Below are 21,461 nucleotides of genomic sequence, written 5' to 3'. Positions count from 1 at the left end.
TCATTAATTAAATTTCTTCCTAACTTGAGTCTACTGTGTATGTTTTATTTTATATGATAATGTATTCAGACTAACTTTAAACAAAATTTGGAAATGCGTGGATTAAGATTTTACTGTACAATCATAGAATTCAAAGAGTTATAATGTTTTTTATTTATCATAATTAAGAGGATTTAAGAATTTCTTTAAAAATTTTATTATATTATTTTTGAAAAATTAACTATTTTTTTGTTATATATTGTTTATTAAAATTACTAATATTAGATATAAAATGACTACCATTTTAGCATAAATAATTATCTTCTCTTGGTGTATTGAATCTTAATTCCGATTTTCATTAACTATAAAAGAATTTTATATTCCCGTCAGTTTTAAGTTGGATCTACAACAATTAAACTACAAGTGTAATTCTGCCGGCGTCCTGGCATAGGGGTAGCGCGTCTTCCCCGTGATCTGGGCGTCCCGGGTTCGAGTCCCGGTTTGGGCATGGTTGTTCTTCTGTTGTTCTATGTGTGAATGTGCCCTCCTGCAAAAAGGGGTTGTGCAAGCGAATGAGTGATGCGTGAGTGGCAAAGTCGTACTCTTGGCCCTAGTTGGCGCTGCTATAAAAAAATAAGAGACGTTCCCCTCAGGCTTAAATCGCTGTCTTCGTAACAGCGGGCTTGTCAGTGGCAAGTGCCATAAGAAACAAACAAACAAGTGTAATTCTTCTATCAAAAACAAATATCAGCAACTGATCTTTCAAAAACTAATTCTAATGCTATAAGAATGTGCGGGGGAGGATTATCATGCATGAAGAACGAACCTTCACTAAATATTTACACTTGATAAATCAACGGAGCGAGTCCCGAAGGTGTCAGCCAGGGACAGGTACCATTCCTACCCCGGATAGGGAACCGGGATCTTTCGGGAAAGCCCCGAAACTCATATTCCCAAAGAAATTGCCCCCCTCCAACCCCCTCGGCACTCCAACAAGTGTCCGTGAGAAGTTCCGGTGGAAGTGGCAGAGGAAGTGGAAAGTCCCAGTCTGCTGGAGAATGTGGGAAAAGGTCCCAACTTTCACCCAGCGGGGAGAAGAGATTCTGCCTGCCATTCTCACAGCCGGAGCATCCCTCGCACAATTGATCCGTTACAGCTTAATGATGCTGCTGGCTCTATCAACCTCCTACCGGTGGGAGAAAGGACCCCTCTGTAAATAAGAAAGAGAAGTTGACTTAAAACCGCAACCTGGCAGTTAATCTGATGAAAGGCATCGAGAAATGCCACCCTCTAGCGCGAGCATGTAAGATTCGCGGGTCTTCTCAACCTGTTGTTTTCGAAGATACAGATTAATAAAGACTTTGATGAAAATTTCACTTAAAACTGTTTAAAACATGATTTCTGACTGCATATTAATCAAGAAATGCATTAATTTAATTAAACACAAAATAGATATATCCACATACAGTATACGTCTCATATCCCCGAACAGTAACTATTCCGGCCACTGAACGATTTGGCTATCAAATCGTTCAGTGGGCGGATTCAATTTCAAGCAAAATATCTACAATTAAATTTATAGAACAAAGTATTTGCAGAAAGCACAAACTTATATATATATATATATATATATATATATATATATAAATAGGTTCATTGATTACTATATTTGTTATCGTAAAAGGATGGTTTAAAAACAGTAAAAGAATCTAATGTAAATTAGAACGACATTTTTACTAACTCATTAACCGCCAATTTTTAAAAATTTTTGGCTGGATTAGTTATATATACACAAAAAGCTGTGTAGTAGTAGAATTATATTCAAATTATGTTTTGTTTTGAAAATATTTGATGTATTTAAAAAAACGGTATTGCTATTAAATAATCAATAAAATACAAAAAACAAATAACAGGTCGTTACTCTATTTTCTAAATTACATTATTTATGTACGGTATTTCATTATAATATAAAAATCAAATAAGACCATTCTGTTTCGTTCAACTTAAAAAACGGATTTAAATTTGTTCGCTTTTTGTAATGAAATGAAGTACAGAATACACACTTATTGTTACACTCAGTATTGATGGATATACTATATATATATAATGAAACTAAACTATCAGGCGTACCAAATATATTTCGACACCGATTTGTGTACGAAAAATTCTAAAATCCCCAAATGGGGATCATGGTAGCTAATAGGAATCGATTGCAAAAACAGGGACCATTTAAAAAACCCAAATATAAATACAGATGAATGTGGTCAATTCGTAATGTTTTTTATTTTGAATGTGAGATAGCTTATGTTGGAAGTACAGAATCGACACACACTACGAAGAAGAAGAAAAACTTGACAAGTGCGAGGCTCACAATAAAACTTCGATTTATCCCGATTTTAGAAGAAAAAGAAAATTAATTAATAAGTAAAGTTGGAATATTTTTTTAATTAGTGTTAATGATTATTTTTTAAATTTGTCATTTTTATTAAACAAAATAATTACAATAATTGAAGATTTTAATAATATCAATAAATAAGTAAATATCTATAAACAAAGAAATAGAAAATTGAGTGCAATAATTATATATAGAACTTCAAAATAAACTGTGTATTTCAGATGGAACGTTTTTAAAGTTTCTTAAGAAGAGAGAAAGTTTTTAATAGCTTTTTGATTGAATATTTTGTGTAGTAAATAATAACATCTTTGAGTAAATGAAGAACCTTAAAAAATAAATATATAATAAAATAATGTGTAATAAAATAATAAAAAAATGTGTAATAAAAATAAATATGCTTTATTTAATAATAGATAATAAAGATTCAGAATAGACATTTTCCTCTATTGATTCTGAACCAATTTCTGTATACAGAATCCTTGCCAAATTAGTACATACGCGACCAGAGAAAGATCTTGATGAAAACGAAAAATTAATTTAAATATTATACTTACTATTTGACATTCTGAGTTTCTGAAATTAGCATTCTTTTTCTCTCACACACACACACACACACACACACACACACACACACACACACACACACACACACACACACACACACACACACACACACAAAACTAAAATGGTACTTTAGTATTATTTTATCTTCCTATACATTATTATTATTATCATTTTAGACTCGGCCCCCGTTACCCTAGATCTTGGACCCTCTTAAACCTTTGAGCATGATGTAGTTGTTGTCAATTCATTAATAGATAATACGTCTCGAGTGAAGGTATATATTGGATAAACAAAAATTGTTTTATGCAAGGTAATGTAATCATATAAGTAGAGGCAATCAACTGTTTAACGACTGGCAGTTTGTTAAATTGTTTTAAAGATTTAACCATTGAAATATTTTAGATAAAACTAAACAAATTTGTGGAGAAAAAAAATTTATTTCAAAATGCTACAAAAAAAAAAAAAAAAAAAAAAAAGGGAGAAAATAGAGCAAGTAATAAATTTTATGTTATAAATCTGATAAATTATAAATAGCAATTAAAAAAAGTGGCCAAAAATAGAAAGAAAAGTTTCGTGATATTGCGTAGCCTATAATAATTAGATTAAAAAGAAGATATATATATATATATATATAAATGCTGCTAAATGTATATTTAGCGGGGAATTTCAAAATCCAAATTGCCACCCCCCCCCCACGCCTCCTCATTCTAACGGAGCTAGAAATAACAAATTGAAAAGATTATTAATTCTTTCTGCTGCAGCACTTCGTTCGGATTTTTTACAACATTCTAAATAATTTAAATTTTAAAAATATTTAAACTGAAATAAGAATACATAAAACTATCTTTAAAAAAATGAAATTCGCAAGACGTATTCAATTATCTTTTTTAAAAAGGGAATTATTCTAATAAATGAGCCATAAAAAATCGCCATTTCGAGAAAATTCTTTTTAAAAATCTGATATGAGAGTATTAATAAAAAATAAAAAGAAAATTCACTCGCAAACTCTTTGTAACAACAACAAAAAATTCATCTGTATTTTGATTTTATTTATATTCTGAAATTTAGATTTGTTTCGTTATCGTCTGCACTTAGAAACAGGAAAAGAATTACTTTAAAATTCATTAAATTTGAGCATGTTTTCTTCTAATCTAATTTTCTTTATTTCTCTGCTTGCCTTTACAGATAAAAATTTCATTACACCATTTTTTTAAGTCAATGAATCTGTTATTTAACATAGATCAACTAAAAATGTCATACTTTTCTGTTCAATTCTTTATTTTTTGTCTGTGACATATACCTCCAATACTTTAAAATATACTTCTTAAACAAGTCTTAAATATGGAACATAAATAATTTACATCATTATTTTATTAATTTCCTCTTAGGCATTTTGAAACCTCATCGACTTAAATGAATATCATAATTCACCATGTGAGAAAATTCGCAAGTGAAATTGATTTTTCCCTACGGAAAAATATTTTGTCTCGTCACATTTTTCGTCTGAGATCGTGTGAAATCATCTCTCGGGACTCGGAAAAACTCCGAAACCTCAGTTCTTGAGATATTTCCCACGGACATTGTTTATTTCTTCAGCCCCTCTGTCAAAAAGCCAGTACGAAAGTAGTATACACATTCACTGCTCGTCAATCAACGGCGGAGAGGGAGGGGCCAAATGAGAACCACTTGCTCAGATGTCGTAGAGTGTCACCTTGGCGAGTTGTTTTGATTCTTGGCTCGTTGGCGTAAATACGAATAGGAAATATTCGGGTCACTTGATCCTTATGAATAATAGTAAGTACATGTTGGCTATTCAAATTTTGTTGGGGGAAAAAAAATTCGAGAAAAAGTAAGAAAAAGAAAATTATTATTATTATTATTTTGCTAAGCAGGAGAATGATAGTGGTATATTGATCACAAATATTCAATTTGGCAAATCAGAATGAGGGGTGAATTTTATTTTAATATTGTAGCTGTCCTTATGATGGAGATGACTGAAAATGTGCTCGGATTTGTATAACGAATTTGCATTGAAAATGTATTTTGATTAGTATAATGAAAATTTTGATCTTTTTTTTGTGCGATTTTAATAACATATTTTTGAAATACGGATTTAAAATTGAAAATCCTTATAAACATATTATTAAAACTGCAAAAGGCACGAAATATGGCAGTCACAAAGTATTCATATTCTATAATCAAAAAATTAAAGAAAGGAATTTGATAAACCTCATAATCTAAGTATAATAATCTAAAAGATAATTTAATGCTTTAATAGATTGTTTGGGATATATATTGTCCATTCGTTAAAATCTTTCAATGAGTGAAAATAAGTAGTCTGTTGTGCAAATATGACAAAGTACGTTTATTCGGCATATTATTCGAATTTCTAGTCTTTTTTGCTTATTATATTACATATATTTTTTTATCTAAAATTTTTTTCTTTTTCCTTCCTATTTGAAATATATCCACCCAGAATTCACCATCATAATTTTTATTCGCTTCCAGTTTTTATACTTCAATATAAATTATCTGAATAAAATTTAAAATCATTTCTTTTATTTATTGAACTACCAGCAGCTTTTGACGGAAAAAGTACTTTTGAGAAAAAAAATATTTTAGAAAGTTATTACGATAAAATGCTAAAATCTAGATTAATTTTAGTTAAAAATCTATTTAAATTATTTTGCAAGAGTTAGAGCAATGCTTCTTATAGTTATTTTATTCGCAATCTTTTTTTTAGCGAGTAGGGCTAAAAAAAAGGGAAGTTGGAGCGCAATCTCACATATTAGCAGAAAAATACAATAACCTAAAAAAAGTATTAATTATTAATAAAAATACTTAAATAAATAAATTTATTTGAAAAATATCAATGAAGCTTTCAAGTTCTTGACTTAATAACCTCTAGCACTTTACAAAAGTCAGACGAAAAAAAAAAAAAAAAAAAAAAACTAAAAAAGAAACCTTGAAAAATAAATAAAAAATACTGAATACAATATTTTGATAACTTTTATTTTTAACAAATAATAAATGAACTCACATTCATAAAAGTTTAATTATGAGCAAAATAAAGATAGAAATGAGCTTTCAAGATTTTTAAGAAGTTAAAACGAAACTCCGTTATTCAAAAATCTTCGTGTATCTTCAGCAATAAATATCTTTTTTGTCTGCTACAAAAAAAAGTAATTTATTGAATTTTTAGCAAGATATTAATCTTTTTAGTCCCAGTTTTGAAAAAATAAATATGCTTGAAACTCACACAGATTATTGCCTTTTTTTAAGGTTTATAACCATTACGTAAACCTCAAATATACAGCTTGGCGAGAATAGAATACTAGCAACCCTTCGAAGAGCTTCATTGGCTAACGGCAGCTACGCGGGAAAGCCTAATACACTTGTACCTCATGAAGCCGGATTGCGGGCTTCATAAACTGTTTGGGAGTCACTCCAAGTAGACGTGGAACTGACTCTTAATCAACATCGGCTTTAGTGACTTGTTTCGGGCACTTTCTAGTCTTACTTCGAGTGTATCTAAAGACGTTCTGTTCAACATGAGCCAAGCCGATGTCCACTCTTCTTACCAAGAAGATCTAATTCAGGCAGTAAGGGATGGAGATGCAATCGAACTTCAGAAGATTCTCCAAAGATGGGAAGGGTGTGTAAATATTAATTATTATGACAAAGAAGGTCAGACGGCTTTGCATCTTAGCTGTATGGATGGAAATTTAGAATTAGTGAAACTTTTAGTAAAATTTGGTGCTGATATTCGCCTAGCGAACAGGGACGGATGGAGTGCTTTGCATATAGCCGCTTATGGTGGTCATCAAGATATAGCTGTGTTTCTGATAGCGAATTCAACTAGAAGATAACAATGCAATAATGATTTCTCTTAGTGTGTATAGACAATTGTTATTATTATTATTTTCATTTTTTTAGTGCTCAGTTGCAATAGTGGTGGTGTACATAAGTGTATAGTGAACTTGGTGAATTTATGTGGACTGATTACCATTCCTTCTTAAGCATCTATATGTTTCATAAGTGCGAATGAATGTCTAGAAGTTCAAGATTTGATGCAGTGTGTTATGGATTTTTTTTTTTTCTCTTTAAGAAACTGTTTCAGATATGTGTTATTCTCTGAAATAGATTTTTATCTTCTTGCTGCAGAACCAAAGATACAAGTCTTGTTAAATGTACTTTACAATAAATGCAGAGTTCAAAGAATTCAGCATTAAAAAATTCATTTTCAAAATAACTGCAGAACTGTTTTTTTTTTCTTTTTAATATTTGAGATGGATTTGTGTAATTCATTTATCAAGTTATTCAGAAATAATCCACAACTGTCCAGATAAAATTCCTGAATACAAAACAAGAAATGACTCTTCAGATGCCAAGATCTGTAGTGTTCAAAAAGGAGTTTCGAAGTTGTAATAAATGGACAAATTCTATAATTTTGCTGAGAATTGATAATTTAAGTTTTGGATGATTTACTGTAAATATATAAAACTGGATTTTTATCCAAACTCATATCTCAGAAGTATTGTGAGTATCTTTTTCTCTGAAAATTTTTATGTACTTAAACTTATGGTAATATGTTACATAGCTTGAGTTATTTTCCTCTATTCGTCCTGGAAATATTGCCAGAGATGAAGCTATTATTAGGCTGCAAATATTTCTAGATATGAAGCCATTATTAGTCTATGTTCAGAAAAATATTTCATAACTTTATAGAGAAATTTGAATTAAATATTCATGTAAAAAATCTTGATGTGTTATATATATTAATGGAGAATTTATTTAAAGTAAATTAACTTGAAATGTCAATAATATTTTGTTTTAAAATTTACAAGAATATGTTGCAATCTTATTTAACAATATTAATAATTTTTAAAAAAAATTTTTTTATTAATTTAAAATGTGTTTTTAGTGATAATTCAAAATTAAACTTCAAAATGTTTTAATGTAAGCATGAATTCATAAAGAATAATTCAATGAAACTTAATCAGAATCAGAACAGAATATAATAATCAGAATTTCAATCTAATCTGTATTCTGATGGAACATGTAACTAAAATTGTATATCTTTCACCTTTAAAAAATTATCAATTTGCTACTATTTGCTTTCATTATTCATTTATAACATAAAATTTTCATGCTCCTTTCTTTTATTCTTTATAAAGATTTGTGAAATATATTCAGTTATTATTATTAAAATGACAATAATAACAACAAATATTAATAAAATAACAATTTTTAGCAATTAAAGCCTGACATATTTGTAAGTAAAATAATATACATTATAATGGGTTTTTTTTAAGGTTTGATTTATTGTATGGTCTATTTTTCTGTATGGAAGTTTTTCACATTTTAATTATTTTGTAAACAGTCATAATTTCTACCATATGCTTTTATCAATTGTGTGCTTTTATACTTAATATCACTCAACAAAAAAAAACTACTACCTCTTCACTAAACAGTAATTTATGATTATATAAAATATCTCCTGTGGTTTTGAATATGTAAAACTGATAATTATTACAATGTGAAGGAAAGTATTACATTGAATGGATTATCATGTGCCATACACTTTGTAATTGTTACCTTGTATTATTTGATTTATTTATTAAAATAATTCTAAATTTTTTCTTAATGTTTTGTTTTTATTGATCAGTTTTTATTATCTTTTTTGCAGAAATTATTGACAAGCCTGAAATATTTTAAGCATATTTTTATCTTTATAATGTAAACAAGGCTCTATATATAAGATAGAGAATAACCATATATTTTCGATTAGAATAAAATGTTTCTAATTGTGAAATGTGCCAAAACAAAATTTTTATTTTCAGGAAATTGATAGGATAAAAATTGATAATGATCTAATCTGCTTTTTTAAAAATGAATTTTACATTTTCAAACATTATTTTAAATACATAAATTGTTTTAGTAGGAGCTTAATACATTATAAAAATGCTTATATTAAAATGTGATAAATTTTCTGTCTAGTGGTAATCATAATTAATTAATTTTGAATTATAAATAATTACTGTTATAAATATTACAATATTTATAAGTTTTATTGTCTTCATATGTGAGCTTTATGTTTCTAATTTTATTACTAAAAGATGCATACTTTAGGCATTATAATTTCTGACTACAAAGCATAACTTTTAAATGTAAAAGAACAATTAAGAATATGAAAAGTAATCATTATTTTAAAATTCATTGGCTATTTAATTATATAAATTTTATTTATTCAACTGTTGTACATTTATTTATAATTTTTGTCATCTTTCAGAAGTTTCAAAGGTTGTATGGAAAAAAATCATCAATTGACAGCAAATAATTGTTGCAGAGTATTTGAAATGAAATAATTATATCCAGTATTATTTATTGTAATAATTTAAAAAGAAAACCAAGCTTTGTCAAATAATTTTTTGTAGTTGAATATTTTTTCAGTTTTATCAGGTTACATGCTGATACACTATATGAGATATATTTCTTATTATGTAATCTCCTTATAAAGGATTATTATTGAAGAAAAGCAGGCTAAGGATTTGCAACCTCGTTTAATGACTTTCTCCCATGCTGCTTTATTTCTAATTAATTTCTGAAAACATACTTTCATGAATTTTAATGATGTTATGACTGTTGAATACGAAATATCCTACATAAATATAAGGATTTAATTCTATATAAGAATTTAAACTATTTTTAATTCACATTTGGTAATATTTTAGTGTCATTTTTCCTTTATCACCATTATTTCACATATTGAGAAGAAAAACAATTCTTTTGTTAGTAACAATACATTTGTGCACTTTTAAGTTAAATTAGCACTATAAATAATCAGAACTTAATACAGTAAAATTGCATGTAAATTTATCAAAGTATATTTCTAACAAATTATCTGCATTCATTTGGTTTATTTTTTATTATTTACTTTGCAGGGGAAAAAAGCATATAAACAATGTATTCCATTGTTAATTACATTAAATTTTCTTGAAATTATTTCTTTCAGATTGTTGTGTTTTTGTTTAATCAATGAGTTTATTTCAAAATTATCTTTTCTTGTTAAAAAAAAAATATCAACAATTAACAAAATTTTGACTATGGACAATTTTGATATTTCACAATGTTTTCAATGTTTTTAAATGTCAAATTAATTTTTTTTCATTGACCTAGTTATTATTTACATAAAATGTCTTTGAGTTACTATATGAGTTTGTCTTAAACTAGAGATAAATTCCTCTTTTTTTAAAAAATGATAAATAGGAACTCTCATATCAAAATATGTAAAATTATGTATGTAGTAGAAACTGGAAAGAATCCAGCAGTTCTGATTTTTTAAAAGAACTTGAACCTAGCTAATTGATTACCTTTGTTATTAGTAATACTTTTTGTATGAATGGTTCACAAATTTTGGACACTTTTTAAGCAGGAACACACACACACAAAAAAAGAAGAAAACTGTTTGGGATAATTTTACTGAGAACACATTCAATACTAGTATATTTTTAATTAAATAATTTATGACATGAATAAAAATAATCTATGCTCTTTTGACAGCAATTATCTTAAATAAAAGGTGCATATTTTGACGTTCACAATGTATTTAGAAAACCAATAAAAAAAAAGCAACACCTTGTTCCATTGCTGGGAAGGAAAGAACTCACATTGGGTATTAAGGCCATAAAGGGTTCCCACAAAGAATGTGGTGTACGGAATGAAAGGTTAAAAGGCTGAAGAAACCTTCTGTAAGGACGGCCTAACCTCTGCCATGTGAATTCCCCCCGATTTCACCTCGTTCCCAAGAGCTCACAATGGTCATCACAATTGGCCTTTCGCCAAGGAATTCGGCTTCCATTCATTCATATCTCTTTTTCAATAGCTACCGACCGAGGTTGAAGGCTGTGTGTGAGAGAGGGATAATTAAATTTCGTTTAACTGCCTTTGTATTGGAAAGATTAAAAGAATCTCGATTGTCATCTTTAAGAACGGAATTTCGCTGTTAGTTGGGTGGTAATTTGAGTGATGCTTTCCCATTTACTGATGAGGTCTTTGCAGTTATACAGTCTACATTTGACTTCAAATCTAAGGAAAGAGAAGGGGGAGGGTTACTTTTGTCAAACTAAAAGCGTGATAACGAATTCTTAGTTAAGGAAATAATAGTAGAATGTGTGGCTTGAGAAATGTTTGATCCTATTTGCTGTAGCTACAAATAAATAGGAAAATATTAATAATATCAAAAAATAAAAATCGTTATATTTTGAAAGTAACTTAATGGTTATGTTTAATGTAAACAAAGCCTATCCAATGAAAGGAATGTCGTGGGTGGTAGCTTTGTGCTTTTGTGCACACTGATGGCGACCTTACCTTCACTCTACTACTCAATATATAACCTTTGCTTAAAAAAAGAAAAACGTGATATTACACCTGTTCTATTGAATCAAGAATAAATCATACCAATTATTTAAAAAAAAAAACTTCATTAAGCTAAACTCAAAAATAAATAAATTTTAAAAAATGCAAAAATTTTATCATAAAATGGAGATACTTAGAAATACTTCTTATGCTGTATTCTGGCATTCATATTTTTAAAATGTCCTTTTCTCAAGAAAAACAGAAAACACTCCTTCAATGAAAAAAGAAAATGAGTTATATCGATTCTGTATTTTGAAAAAGAAAGGGGGGAGGGTAAACATTAATTTTAACTCTTATAAGTTAATGCGTTTTAATTTTCTTAGTAATACTTATTCGATTTCAATACTTTTAATTATAAAAAGGATATAACAAGGGTAGAAAAAGGAATGTTATGTTTCAAAAAACATTTTTTTTTTCTTTTTACTTTATTAATTCAACTACGACAAAGTGTTTTTTTGGTAACTCTTTTAATAGATGATATGTTCATCTTTACTAAGAAATGAAAGAAAAATGTTTATTTTGGTTCTGTCAAGCCAGAACGTTTGATATTTACCACAACATACCACATTTGGTACAAATATGCTTTGAAGGGCATATGTGCATTTCAAAGAGTTTTTTTTTTTTTTTTTGAAATTATAATTAATAAAAAAAAAAATTTTAAAGGATTTTTTTAGGATAAAGGATTTTTTTTTTTCCGCAATAACTTCTGAAAATACTCCTGCATAAAAATGATTTTTTCACTACTTTCAAGTTCAAATAATTATGTTTTCAACTATAACAATTTAATTTCTTTAAAATTCTTTAACTAGATTGATTTAACTCGAATTAAAAATATTTTTAGGTATACTTAAAAAATATTTTTTATTTTACTACAATTTTTCATTGTTGTGAATACAATCTATATTATCTATTAAATCTGTTTTATAAAATATTTCATCGCTTTCTTTGTTGAAGACTAGGGAAAAGGTTTCAATATCTGTGCAATTTATATGAGGAATACGAAAGTGAATTTATAGGGAATAATAGAATCAGAAGATAGATTTGCCGTATACTTAAGTTTTTAATAGCATTATGACACCATGAGACTTGGTGCGATTAAGATGATTCATACACACAAAGAAAAGGTATAAGCTTATTAAAATGACATGGCATTGCTGTTTGTCACAATCTGATGTTTAAAAATATACATTTCTGCAGCAGCATTATTAAGTTATGCATAAGGGATTTAATTGAAACTAAGCCCGATCAATATTCTTGGCGAAACTGTACGCCAAAAGTGGCTAATGTATAATATCCTTTTAAAAAAGTGAGAGAGAGCACAATATTTAAATTTTTTTCAAATTAATTATAGAAAAGAATAAAATTTTAAAAATAAACTAAATGATCATTATAAGCACAAATATGTATGACTTTTGCGTACTGGGATATGTGTGTACCAATCATAAATCTGTCAATTAGTCTTTTGACAACCGATTGTTTGAACGATAATATTCAGTTTTGGTAGAGGTTTGCAACATTTTAAAGTTTGTATACAATCATGGTTTTGCGAAATCTGACAAGACTTTAAATAAAATTTGAAGTGATTTGGATAATTTCCACCGTAAGTTTTATTAGAAATATTTTTTTAAATAAATTTAGAAAAATATGTATGAAGGAATCAAGAAAAAATGGATATCTTCTTATATGAATAGTATACCTTTATTCAAACAAAAAAAAATTTCTTCTGTATTTTAGATAGTTAATTTGAATCACCAGTTTGGTATTTTATTAAAATATAGCGATTTTCACTGATCGAAAGATTTTGGGTTTCATCATTTCTTTTTGTTTGTTATTTTTTTAAACAAATGTGTTTAATGCAAAACTTTTAAATACAAAAGATGATGTTATTTAATCATGGTTACTTAAAACATTATTAATTGTTTCCTGAGTTCTAACAACAAACAAACGAGGTTAGTGATGTTAAAATTATTTATACGAAGAGTAAAGTCTGCTTATGGAATAGTTTTAAAATGCAACGAGTAATAAAAGGAAGCCCCAAATATCGACGTTATGATTTCATATATCTAAAAAAGGATATGTGAAATTCATACATCGGAAAAAGGACATATGGGCCGGCGACATGGTCTAGGAATAGCGCATCTTCCCCGTGATCTGGGGGTCCCGGGTTCGAGTCCAGTCTCGGACATGGTTCTATCTGTGAGGTGTGTGAAAGAGGCTCCCCATCCCCTATAAAAAGTTGTGCAAGGAAATGTGTGTGTCATGAACTCTTCATACGAGTTAGAAGTCAGACCTCTGCCTTCGGGTGCTCAGGGACCCTGGTCCTCCGAAGCTACTCCACATTCGGCTTAAATCGCTGACAGTTCGTCAGCGGCCTTATAAAGTGCCATAAGTAACAACAACAACAGGATATATGAAATTCATATACCTAAAAAAATAATATACGAAATTCACATATCTAATCTTACAGCTTTAAAGCATGAACATACAGAGTAAAAACTTGCTATCATGAATTTAAACTTAATTGCATTCTTGCTGTCGCTTTCTTTTACCGTTCCTCTGCATTTTCTTTATGAATTTATCTTTAATGTTTCTGTACTCTTAGATATGCATCATTTATTAGTTTTTTTGTTATATAACCTCATTTTGTATATGACACATAAGTATGAAGTATAAGTATAACAAACAATAAGTATTACAAATGTAAGGCTACTAGTACAAAAATTTATATTTCTGCTGATTGATCATTTGTTGCAATGAAAATTTGTGGCAGAGCTCTTCTGCATGCATTATTAAACGATAAACAATATCTACTGCTGAAAAAAATTACAATAAAAATTTTGATTTATACAATAATGCATGTATTAAATGCTATCCATACATTTTTGATGAAAAATTACAGTATCAGAGAAAACAAAATAATGTAATGATTCAAAATTACCAAAACTTCTAACAAAGGCAAATGAAATAAACGAAGTCATATCGAAAAATATTTTAAAATAGGACCTGGCACTGCGAAGTTTCTTCTGTGCTTTTGCCCGTGCGTCAGGGGACAGTTATTTTCTCAAAATAGTAAGTGAGAAAAAAAAAAATGCCTCCAAACATACGGAAGATGCAGTCAAGGTCTAACAAAGATTTCCGGAAAGGCGCATATTTTGCTGCATATCATCCTTTGGTGGAATAAAATCTTTCGAAAATTTTGGTCTCGGAATTCTGAAACGAAGAGTATTTGACAAATGTTACAAAACACAAATAAGCGCTAAATATTAGATATGTCTAATAAAGACTGAGAAAAGGCTTCTTTATCGTATTATTTACTATTCCATTTTCGGATATTAATTCTACTAAAATGCCTCTAATTTCAATTTTAATCATAGTAAAAACAATAATAAAAACAGGTTTGAGAAATTAAATGAAAAAATATTGATAAAATTTCAGACAAAAAAAAAAACAATTTTGGGCTGAAAATGGTTTTTTAGTAGAGTCGTATAATTAAATAAGACATGAAACATCAAATTTCTTTTTTAGAAATTATTTATAAAATTTCAATCAAAGTGTTTGAATCTGTTTATATTTTTTTTTCGAACCAGAATATTGCATGTAATATTCAACAGTTTATAGTACAATTATTTGTTAGAATGTAGTTAATTTTATTTTTAGCTAAGTTGTGGAAACATCTAATGAATAACATTTAGTTATTTGAAGCGAATACAAAAAAGAATCAATCCAATTTTGATTACGTATTCACAGGGTCTTTTTTATTAAGTTTTAAAATGGTATTTTATGTAAATTTCAGATTTTAATCCACAAATCACTGTGTTATTTTATATTATTAAAACATTTTAAATATTTTTTTAATAATTAAAAAGCATTTTGTACCTTCAAATAATTTGTCATGTATATTTATTTTTGTGAGTTCCAAAATTAGTATTTTTAAGATTCGTGTAAAAGCTAATAAATTATTGATAATTATAACCGTTAATGTTACTCTGAAAATAAAAAAATTTTGGTCTGCAATAAGAATAAAAAAGAACGCTCATGAAATCTAGCGAACGATTTTCATAACATTTTAGGAATTAGTTGAAAATTTGAATGATAAGCGTTTTTATTTTTGTACACATATAATTTTGTGCTGTTGGAAACAGCAAACGATCTCCTCTGTTTCCAAAAAAAGATTCACTCCGACAGAAAAGAAAAAAAAATGCATATATAATAATAAATCAAACAGATGTTTGCAAGTATACCGTTCCATTCATCATTGAGAGAACGTAGGGGACGTAACATCTGCGCTCCTGTACCGAACAGTTGTACTCTTAATCTGGTAATACTGTATAGAATTTTATTACCAATGGAGGTCCAAAACTCAAAATTCTTTTCTAGAATATATAATCTGTTATTCAAATATAAATTATATATCTAGAATTCCTTTCGCTTAACTCAATCTTTCTATGAACTTTATTTTACAGATTATCTAAAAAAAGTTTTCAACTGTTTAGAAACTCATATTTTATAGAAAAAGACATTTTTTTCCTTATATGCTACAAGACTTAATGATTCCTATTATAATAACTTTTTTAACATAAACAATAAGAAATACTCGGTAAAATTCGTTTTAATGACTTCCACATCTCATTAAACTGAAATGAAAATAAATAAACATATAAATAATTTGTTTTAAATAAATTAATTGAGATAATATCTAATTTATAAAAAATAATGTTGGCTTGTTTGTTTTTTATGCGTTTCAGTAATTTCATCCGATTACGATGAAACTTTGAAATCATCATGAAAATTCCTGACGAAAAAAAAAAAATGAAATGTCTTATGTTAGTCCGTTGTAATATTTTAACCATATCGAAACTACGAGTTCTGCACCATTTTTCATTTTTACACCTCGACCCTAAAAGAGAAAGTACTTTTTCCCTATCAGAATACATTTTCACTTTTTAATTATTGTTTAAATTCTGACAGAACTGTAATTAAGCAAAAAATTATTTTTTGTCAAGTGATATTTTTTGGACTGAAATTATTACCTCTTTTTTCTGAAAAAAGTCAGAATACATTTTCAATTTTTTAAATATCGTTTTCATTCTGATAAAATTGTTATTACAGGCTAATAAGTGTAAGTGAAACAGGTTAAGTCTTTCTCCATTGGCGCCATTCATTAGTTTAAAGTGTACAAACACTGTGTTTTAAAAATTTTAAAGTAAAAAATTTAAAAACTAAAGTTCTGTCAGCGATCATCCTCGACAAGTGCGATTATTATTCGTTATATATGTTCGTCATGGAATCCTAAAGATCTATGGGGAAACTTCAGAGAGAACTTGAGCGAAGACATTCTATACCATATTCGTTCCATCAGCAGCTATAATACCATTCCATTTTCGGGCAATAGTTTCAATGAAATTCTGGCAGGAATCGAAAACATATTCTTAGTCATCAACAACAAAATACTCATTCATCTTGGCATGGTTGCTTCACATTGTTCTGAGAATGATCGATATGATCAAGATTGATTTAGAGAACAACAATTCACTGCTGATGCATTACTCAAAGAAAATAAACAACATTTAGTTAGAAAATCGACCTACGAAACTAATACAAATGTGATGGCTAATTGTAAAAAAATAAATAAAAATATGATACATCTAGAAGCCCAGGAAGAATGTACCTCGTTAATTTGGTATTAGCTCAAATTCGCCCACAAAGTGGATTTGCTTTGGCCCTTGTATCATTAAGAAAAATACTTCAAAATATACTTCATTTTCATTGAACTTTTGTATCATTGTTCCATCGATCAAATAATTAATTCGAAATGTTTTTTTTTTTTTACAAATTCTTACCAATTAAAAAGTTACAAATAACTTTGCGAAATGCTATTTTGGCAGCAAAATACACCGCCGTCAATTCACTCAATTATACAATTCACGAACAAGTTGCGGACGAGTTTGTCACTTATAAATCAGTTGATAGAGTCATGAATGAGGACGAGATTTTAAATTATCCTATTGGATTTTTAAATTCAAGTGTGCCGCAACACAGATTGTCACTAATCGCAACTAAATAATTTTTTTGCGCTACATTAATTCCCTATGATTGTGGAATACGTTCTTTGAAAAAAAGTTGATGACGAACGTTATCGATTCGACAATTTTGTATACTAAGTAAAAAAGAGACGTGCTGATTATACGCATTCCCATCATTCCCACCGACATCCATTCGATTTCATACGACTGCGGTTCCCTGCTCACCTTGCATTCTCAGTGACCATCAACAAGGCACCAAATCATTCATTTCAAATGTGCTGATTAAATCTGAAAAAATCCATGCTTCTCATATCATCGGTTATATCTTGCATGCTTACCAGCGGGAGGATCAAAAACTTTATTTTTTTCAGAACATGGAAGGACCATAAATAGTATATATCCCAAAATATTTGAATAATCTTTTACAAATTTAATTTATTACTCAAAAAACTCATTATATTTAGTTTATTTTGTACACGTCAATGTTCTATTTTGTATTGTGTATCTGCTTAGAAAAAAAAGTGATTTTGCGACGTATCCAGGGCCCAGCTGGTTTACAAATAAGCCAATCTTTTTCAAAAACTTAAAATCTAATATTAATATGATTAAGAAAATAGTTAATGAAATCATACACACAGTAATAATATGAATGAGAAGTAAAATTCCTGTTTATATCGAATTCGTGTGAATTTAGGATGTTCATGTGTTCAACATTTTGTATTTGATTAATTTGTGATCATTTTAATGTTATTGTAAAACGATAAAATCGCAAAAATTTTATCGTTTTTTTATTTTATCGTAATAAAATATCATTTTTTCAGTTTTAGTTTGAAAGTGAAGCTGAATGCTGGAAAGTTAAATGCAAATAATTTGAGAGTTAAGTGCCTAAACTGAAACCCATTCTTCTTTACAATTGGTGTATATTTATATTAAAAATAATCGATATTTTCATGGAAATTTAAATGCAAATTTAATTATATGCGTGTGATATCTTTTTGTCAGTAATTTAAAATATTAATATCTAACATCTCATTCTAGGAATGGTTCTATAAATGGGCCTCACTTTTATATTAATGTTTTAAAATTCTACTAATCTTATGCTATTGTTTCAGTTTGTTATTTACAGCTTGCAGCCCATAAATGATATAAAGTATGCTCTAAAACCACTTTTCAATATTCTTCAAGAATTAAGCTGTTCGTAATGTCAAGAAGACACAAAGAAGTGGTTTCCTCGAAATTTTATCACATACTTTCCAATAAGGTTTTATCCACTCCACCCCTCCCACCCCGAAAAAAATCATGGCTTTGAAAAAGGTATAAAATATCTTGCATCATCTTACAATAGTTACGAAATTTTACGATCTTTGGCTTGAATCTAACATATTTACTGTATCTCTCGAGTGAATATACAGGGTGTCTCAAAAACTTTGACTGCGGTTTTTATTCCTGAAATATTGATCGTAGACATATACTGTAAATTATGAAATTGCGTAAAAAAAAAGGTGCAAATTGCTATGAAATCAATTAAAGTTTTCAGAGGATTAAACTTTAAAAAATACAAAATTTAAATTTTTATACGGACCCCGTAGAAAAATATTCCCAGTGATTAAAATGTGCCGCATCCTCTAATAAGATCATGTACGAAATTTCAGCGTTTTATCACAAAAAGTCTATGAAACAATATAAATGCTGACTTAAACTACTTTTCGATGCCTGGATATGAGTTCGCAAAGAGAAAAAATCATGTCAAATTTTCGTATTTTAGAGGTCGTTCACAACTTAACAAAGAAAAACCATGATTGAATAAATAAATAATAATGTTACTATTTATTGGTTCAAAAGTATTAAAAATTTGTAGAAATAATAACTTAAAGGAAAGATTACTTTAATGAAAGATAATATAAGAATTTTTACAAGTTCACTGACTGTATTATTTTTAAGTTATATTCTGTAATTCATGATATAAAATTTTAAAGTATTTTTCAGGAAGCATCGATTTTAAAATTTTTATTTAAAACTAAAGATATGAAGCATATTTTATTTCCTTATGATGCATTCCTGCGTCGCACCATCTGCACTGAAGCTGTAAACATTTCATTTTAATTTGTGAATGATCCTTCTCCAACTTTATTTGAACATATCTTTGAGAATTTTCATGATAAAATTCTGAAATTTCGTACATGACTTTATTAGAGGATGCGGCACATTTTAATCATTGAGAATATTTTTGTACGGGGTCCGTATAAAAATTTAAATTTTGTATTTTTTTAAAGTTTAATCCTCTGAAAACTTTAATTGATTTCATAGCAATTTGCACCTTTTTTTTACGCAATTTCATAATTTACAGTATATGTCTACGATCAATATTTCAGGAATAAAAACCGCAGTCAAAGTTTTTGAGACACCCTGTATATTCACTCGAGAGATACAGTAAATATGTTAGATTTAAGCCAAAGATCGTAAAATTTCGTAACTATTGTAAGATGATGCAAGATATTTTATACCTTTTTCAAAGCTCGTGTTTTTTTGCGGGGTAGGGGGTGGGGGGGGGGGAGTGGACCTTTTTTTACGCAACTTTGTAATTTGCAGTATATGTCTACGATTAATATTTAAAGAATAAATGCCGCGGTCAAGGGTTTTGAGACACCCTTTATACTTTAAACGCCTTTTCTGACCGAATGGAGCCAAAATTTGCCACGGAACTAGAGTTACAGTCACCAGATAATATACCCAGCTTCATTGATTAAGTCATTCCATTTAAGAGTTATTACGTTTATTACATGTGAAAGAAAAGATCAACAGACGGCCAGCCCTTTCACATATTTGATACAAAATGTGATAGGAATAAATATTTTAGTTCTGTGTACCAAGTTTTATCAACCTTTTTGTGTTTTGGAATTATCAAGTTTACTTGTAGCCAAACAAACAAACAGACTTCCTGTAAATGGAGTTCATTCGAAATTTGACAGCAATCTACAGATTTGGTCATAAGTCCATACACTTAATATAATCCTTCTAACTCAAAGCGTTTTTCACTTATCATGTTCATCGCAGACAAACCGACATAATGTTTAAAATTTGTTTTTTAAATTCATGGAGGTCTGAAAAATGGCGATTCGCCAAAAAAAAAAAAAAAAAAAAAAGTATATAGAATATTTTTGAAAACAAAAATGTCAGGTATTAATGGGTTAGAAAGATTTCAAAAGCAAAAAAAATGTCAAATTAATACGAACTTATCTCATCAAAAGAATGAATTCGAACTATTTTATTTTAATAAGTGAACTTGTAAATGTGAATAGATGTTTTCCCCCTTTAATTACTTTTATATAACTGTAATAAAAGTAAATGTTACAAATTTAAGCTAAGATAAAACTGGAATATTCTATTCTTGGCTATTTCATTTCTTCCAGACAAGGATGGTATTTATAATTTGTTTTAAAAACAATTTTGATGGCTAGATGTTATGCAGTTAACTTTTCTTTAATAATATCAATAAAAAAATCACCTGAAAAATATCTAGAATTATGTCTTTTATTGGTGGTTGGTCCTTGTTGATTTTCGGTTTAGAAATTTTTAGTTTTGTTCGAACAATTTGCATAAATTAGTGGAAGAAATTTTTTCATGTCAACCTGAAATTAAAACTTTGTTCATTGACGCTATATTTATTGTTATGCTTTCAGTTCATTTGTTTTCAAAAGTTAAAAAAAAATTATTTATCCTATAATTATTTATCCACAGTAAAAAAATAGTTTTAATACTTTCTCTGGACAGCGTAACACGATGCGCCTGCATATTTCCACTAATATTAAAAGATAAATTATAGGTTTCTATCGGCTCTTAATAGGCCATATTATTTAATCTAGAGCTGCCAAGTTTGCCACAAATATAATTTGAAAGGAGAGAGTGTGCATCTCAGAACGTCTTAAAAATTATTTTTAGTTTGCTAAGAATTAAAAGAGGTGGCGTTTTTTTCATGATATTCTAGCACAATACTCATTTTCACACTGAAAGAGAGAAAGAGACAATTGATTGTAAACTCGATTAATAATAGCTAAAAGAAATTTTAAAAAATCCATAACTCT

At 28.4% G+C, this 21,461-nt stretch overlaps 1 protein-coding gene across 1 annotated transcript; it reads left to right on the top strand.

Annotated features, from left to right (window-relative positions):
* Positions 1–6,489: 6,489 nt before the first annotated feature.
* On the top strand, positions 6,490–6,807 carry LOC129980637 (notch-regulated ankyrin repeat-containing protein-like). Its single transcript, XM_056091017.1, has one exon. The coding sequence runs from the start codon at positions 6,490–6,492 to the stop codon at positions 6,805–6,807; it is 318 nt and encodes a 105-aa protein (XP_055946992.1).
* Positions 6,808–21,461: the final 14,654 nt, after the last annotated feature.

Source organism: Argiope bruennichi, chromosome 8, assembly GCF_947563725.1.
Source record: "Argiope bruennichi chromosome 8, qqArgBrue1.1, whole genome shotgun sequence".
In the NCBI taxonomy this organism is placed as follows: Eukaryota; Metazoa; Arthropoda; class Arachnida; order Araneae; family Araneidae; genus Argiope; species Argiope bruennichi.
This window is presented reverse-complemented; position numbering and strand designations above follow the sequence as displayed.

What these genes read in the sequence shown, in the direction of transcription:
- LOC129980637 (XM_056091017.1), top strand. Translation starts at nt 6,490, where the DNA reads ATGAGCCAAGCCGATGTCCACTCTTCTTACCAAGAAGATCTAATTCAG.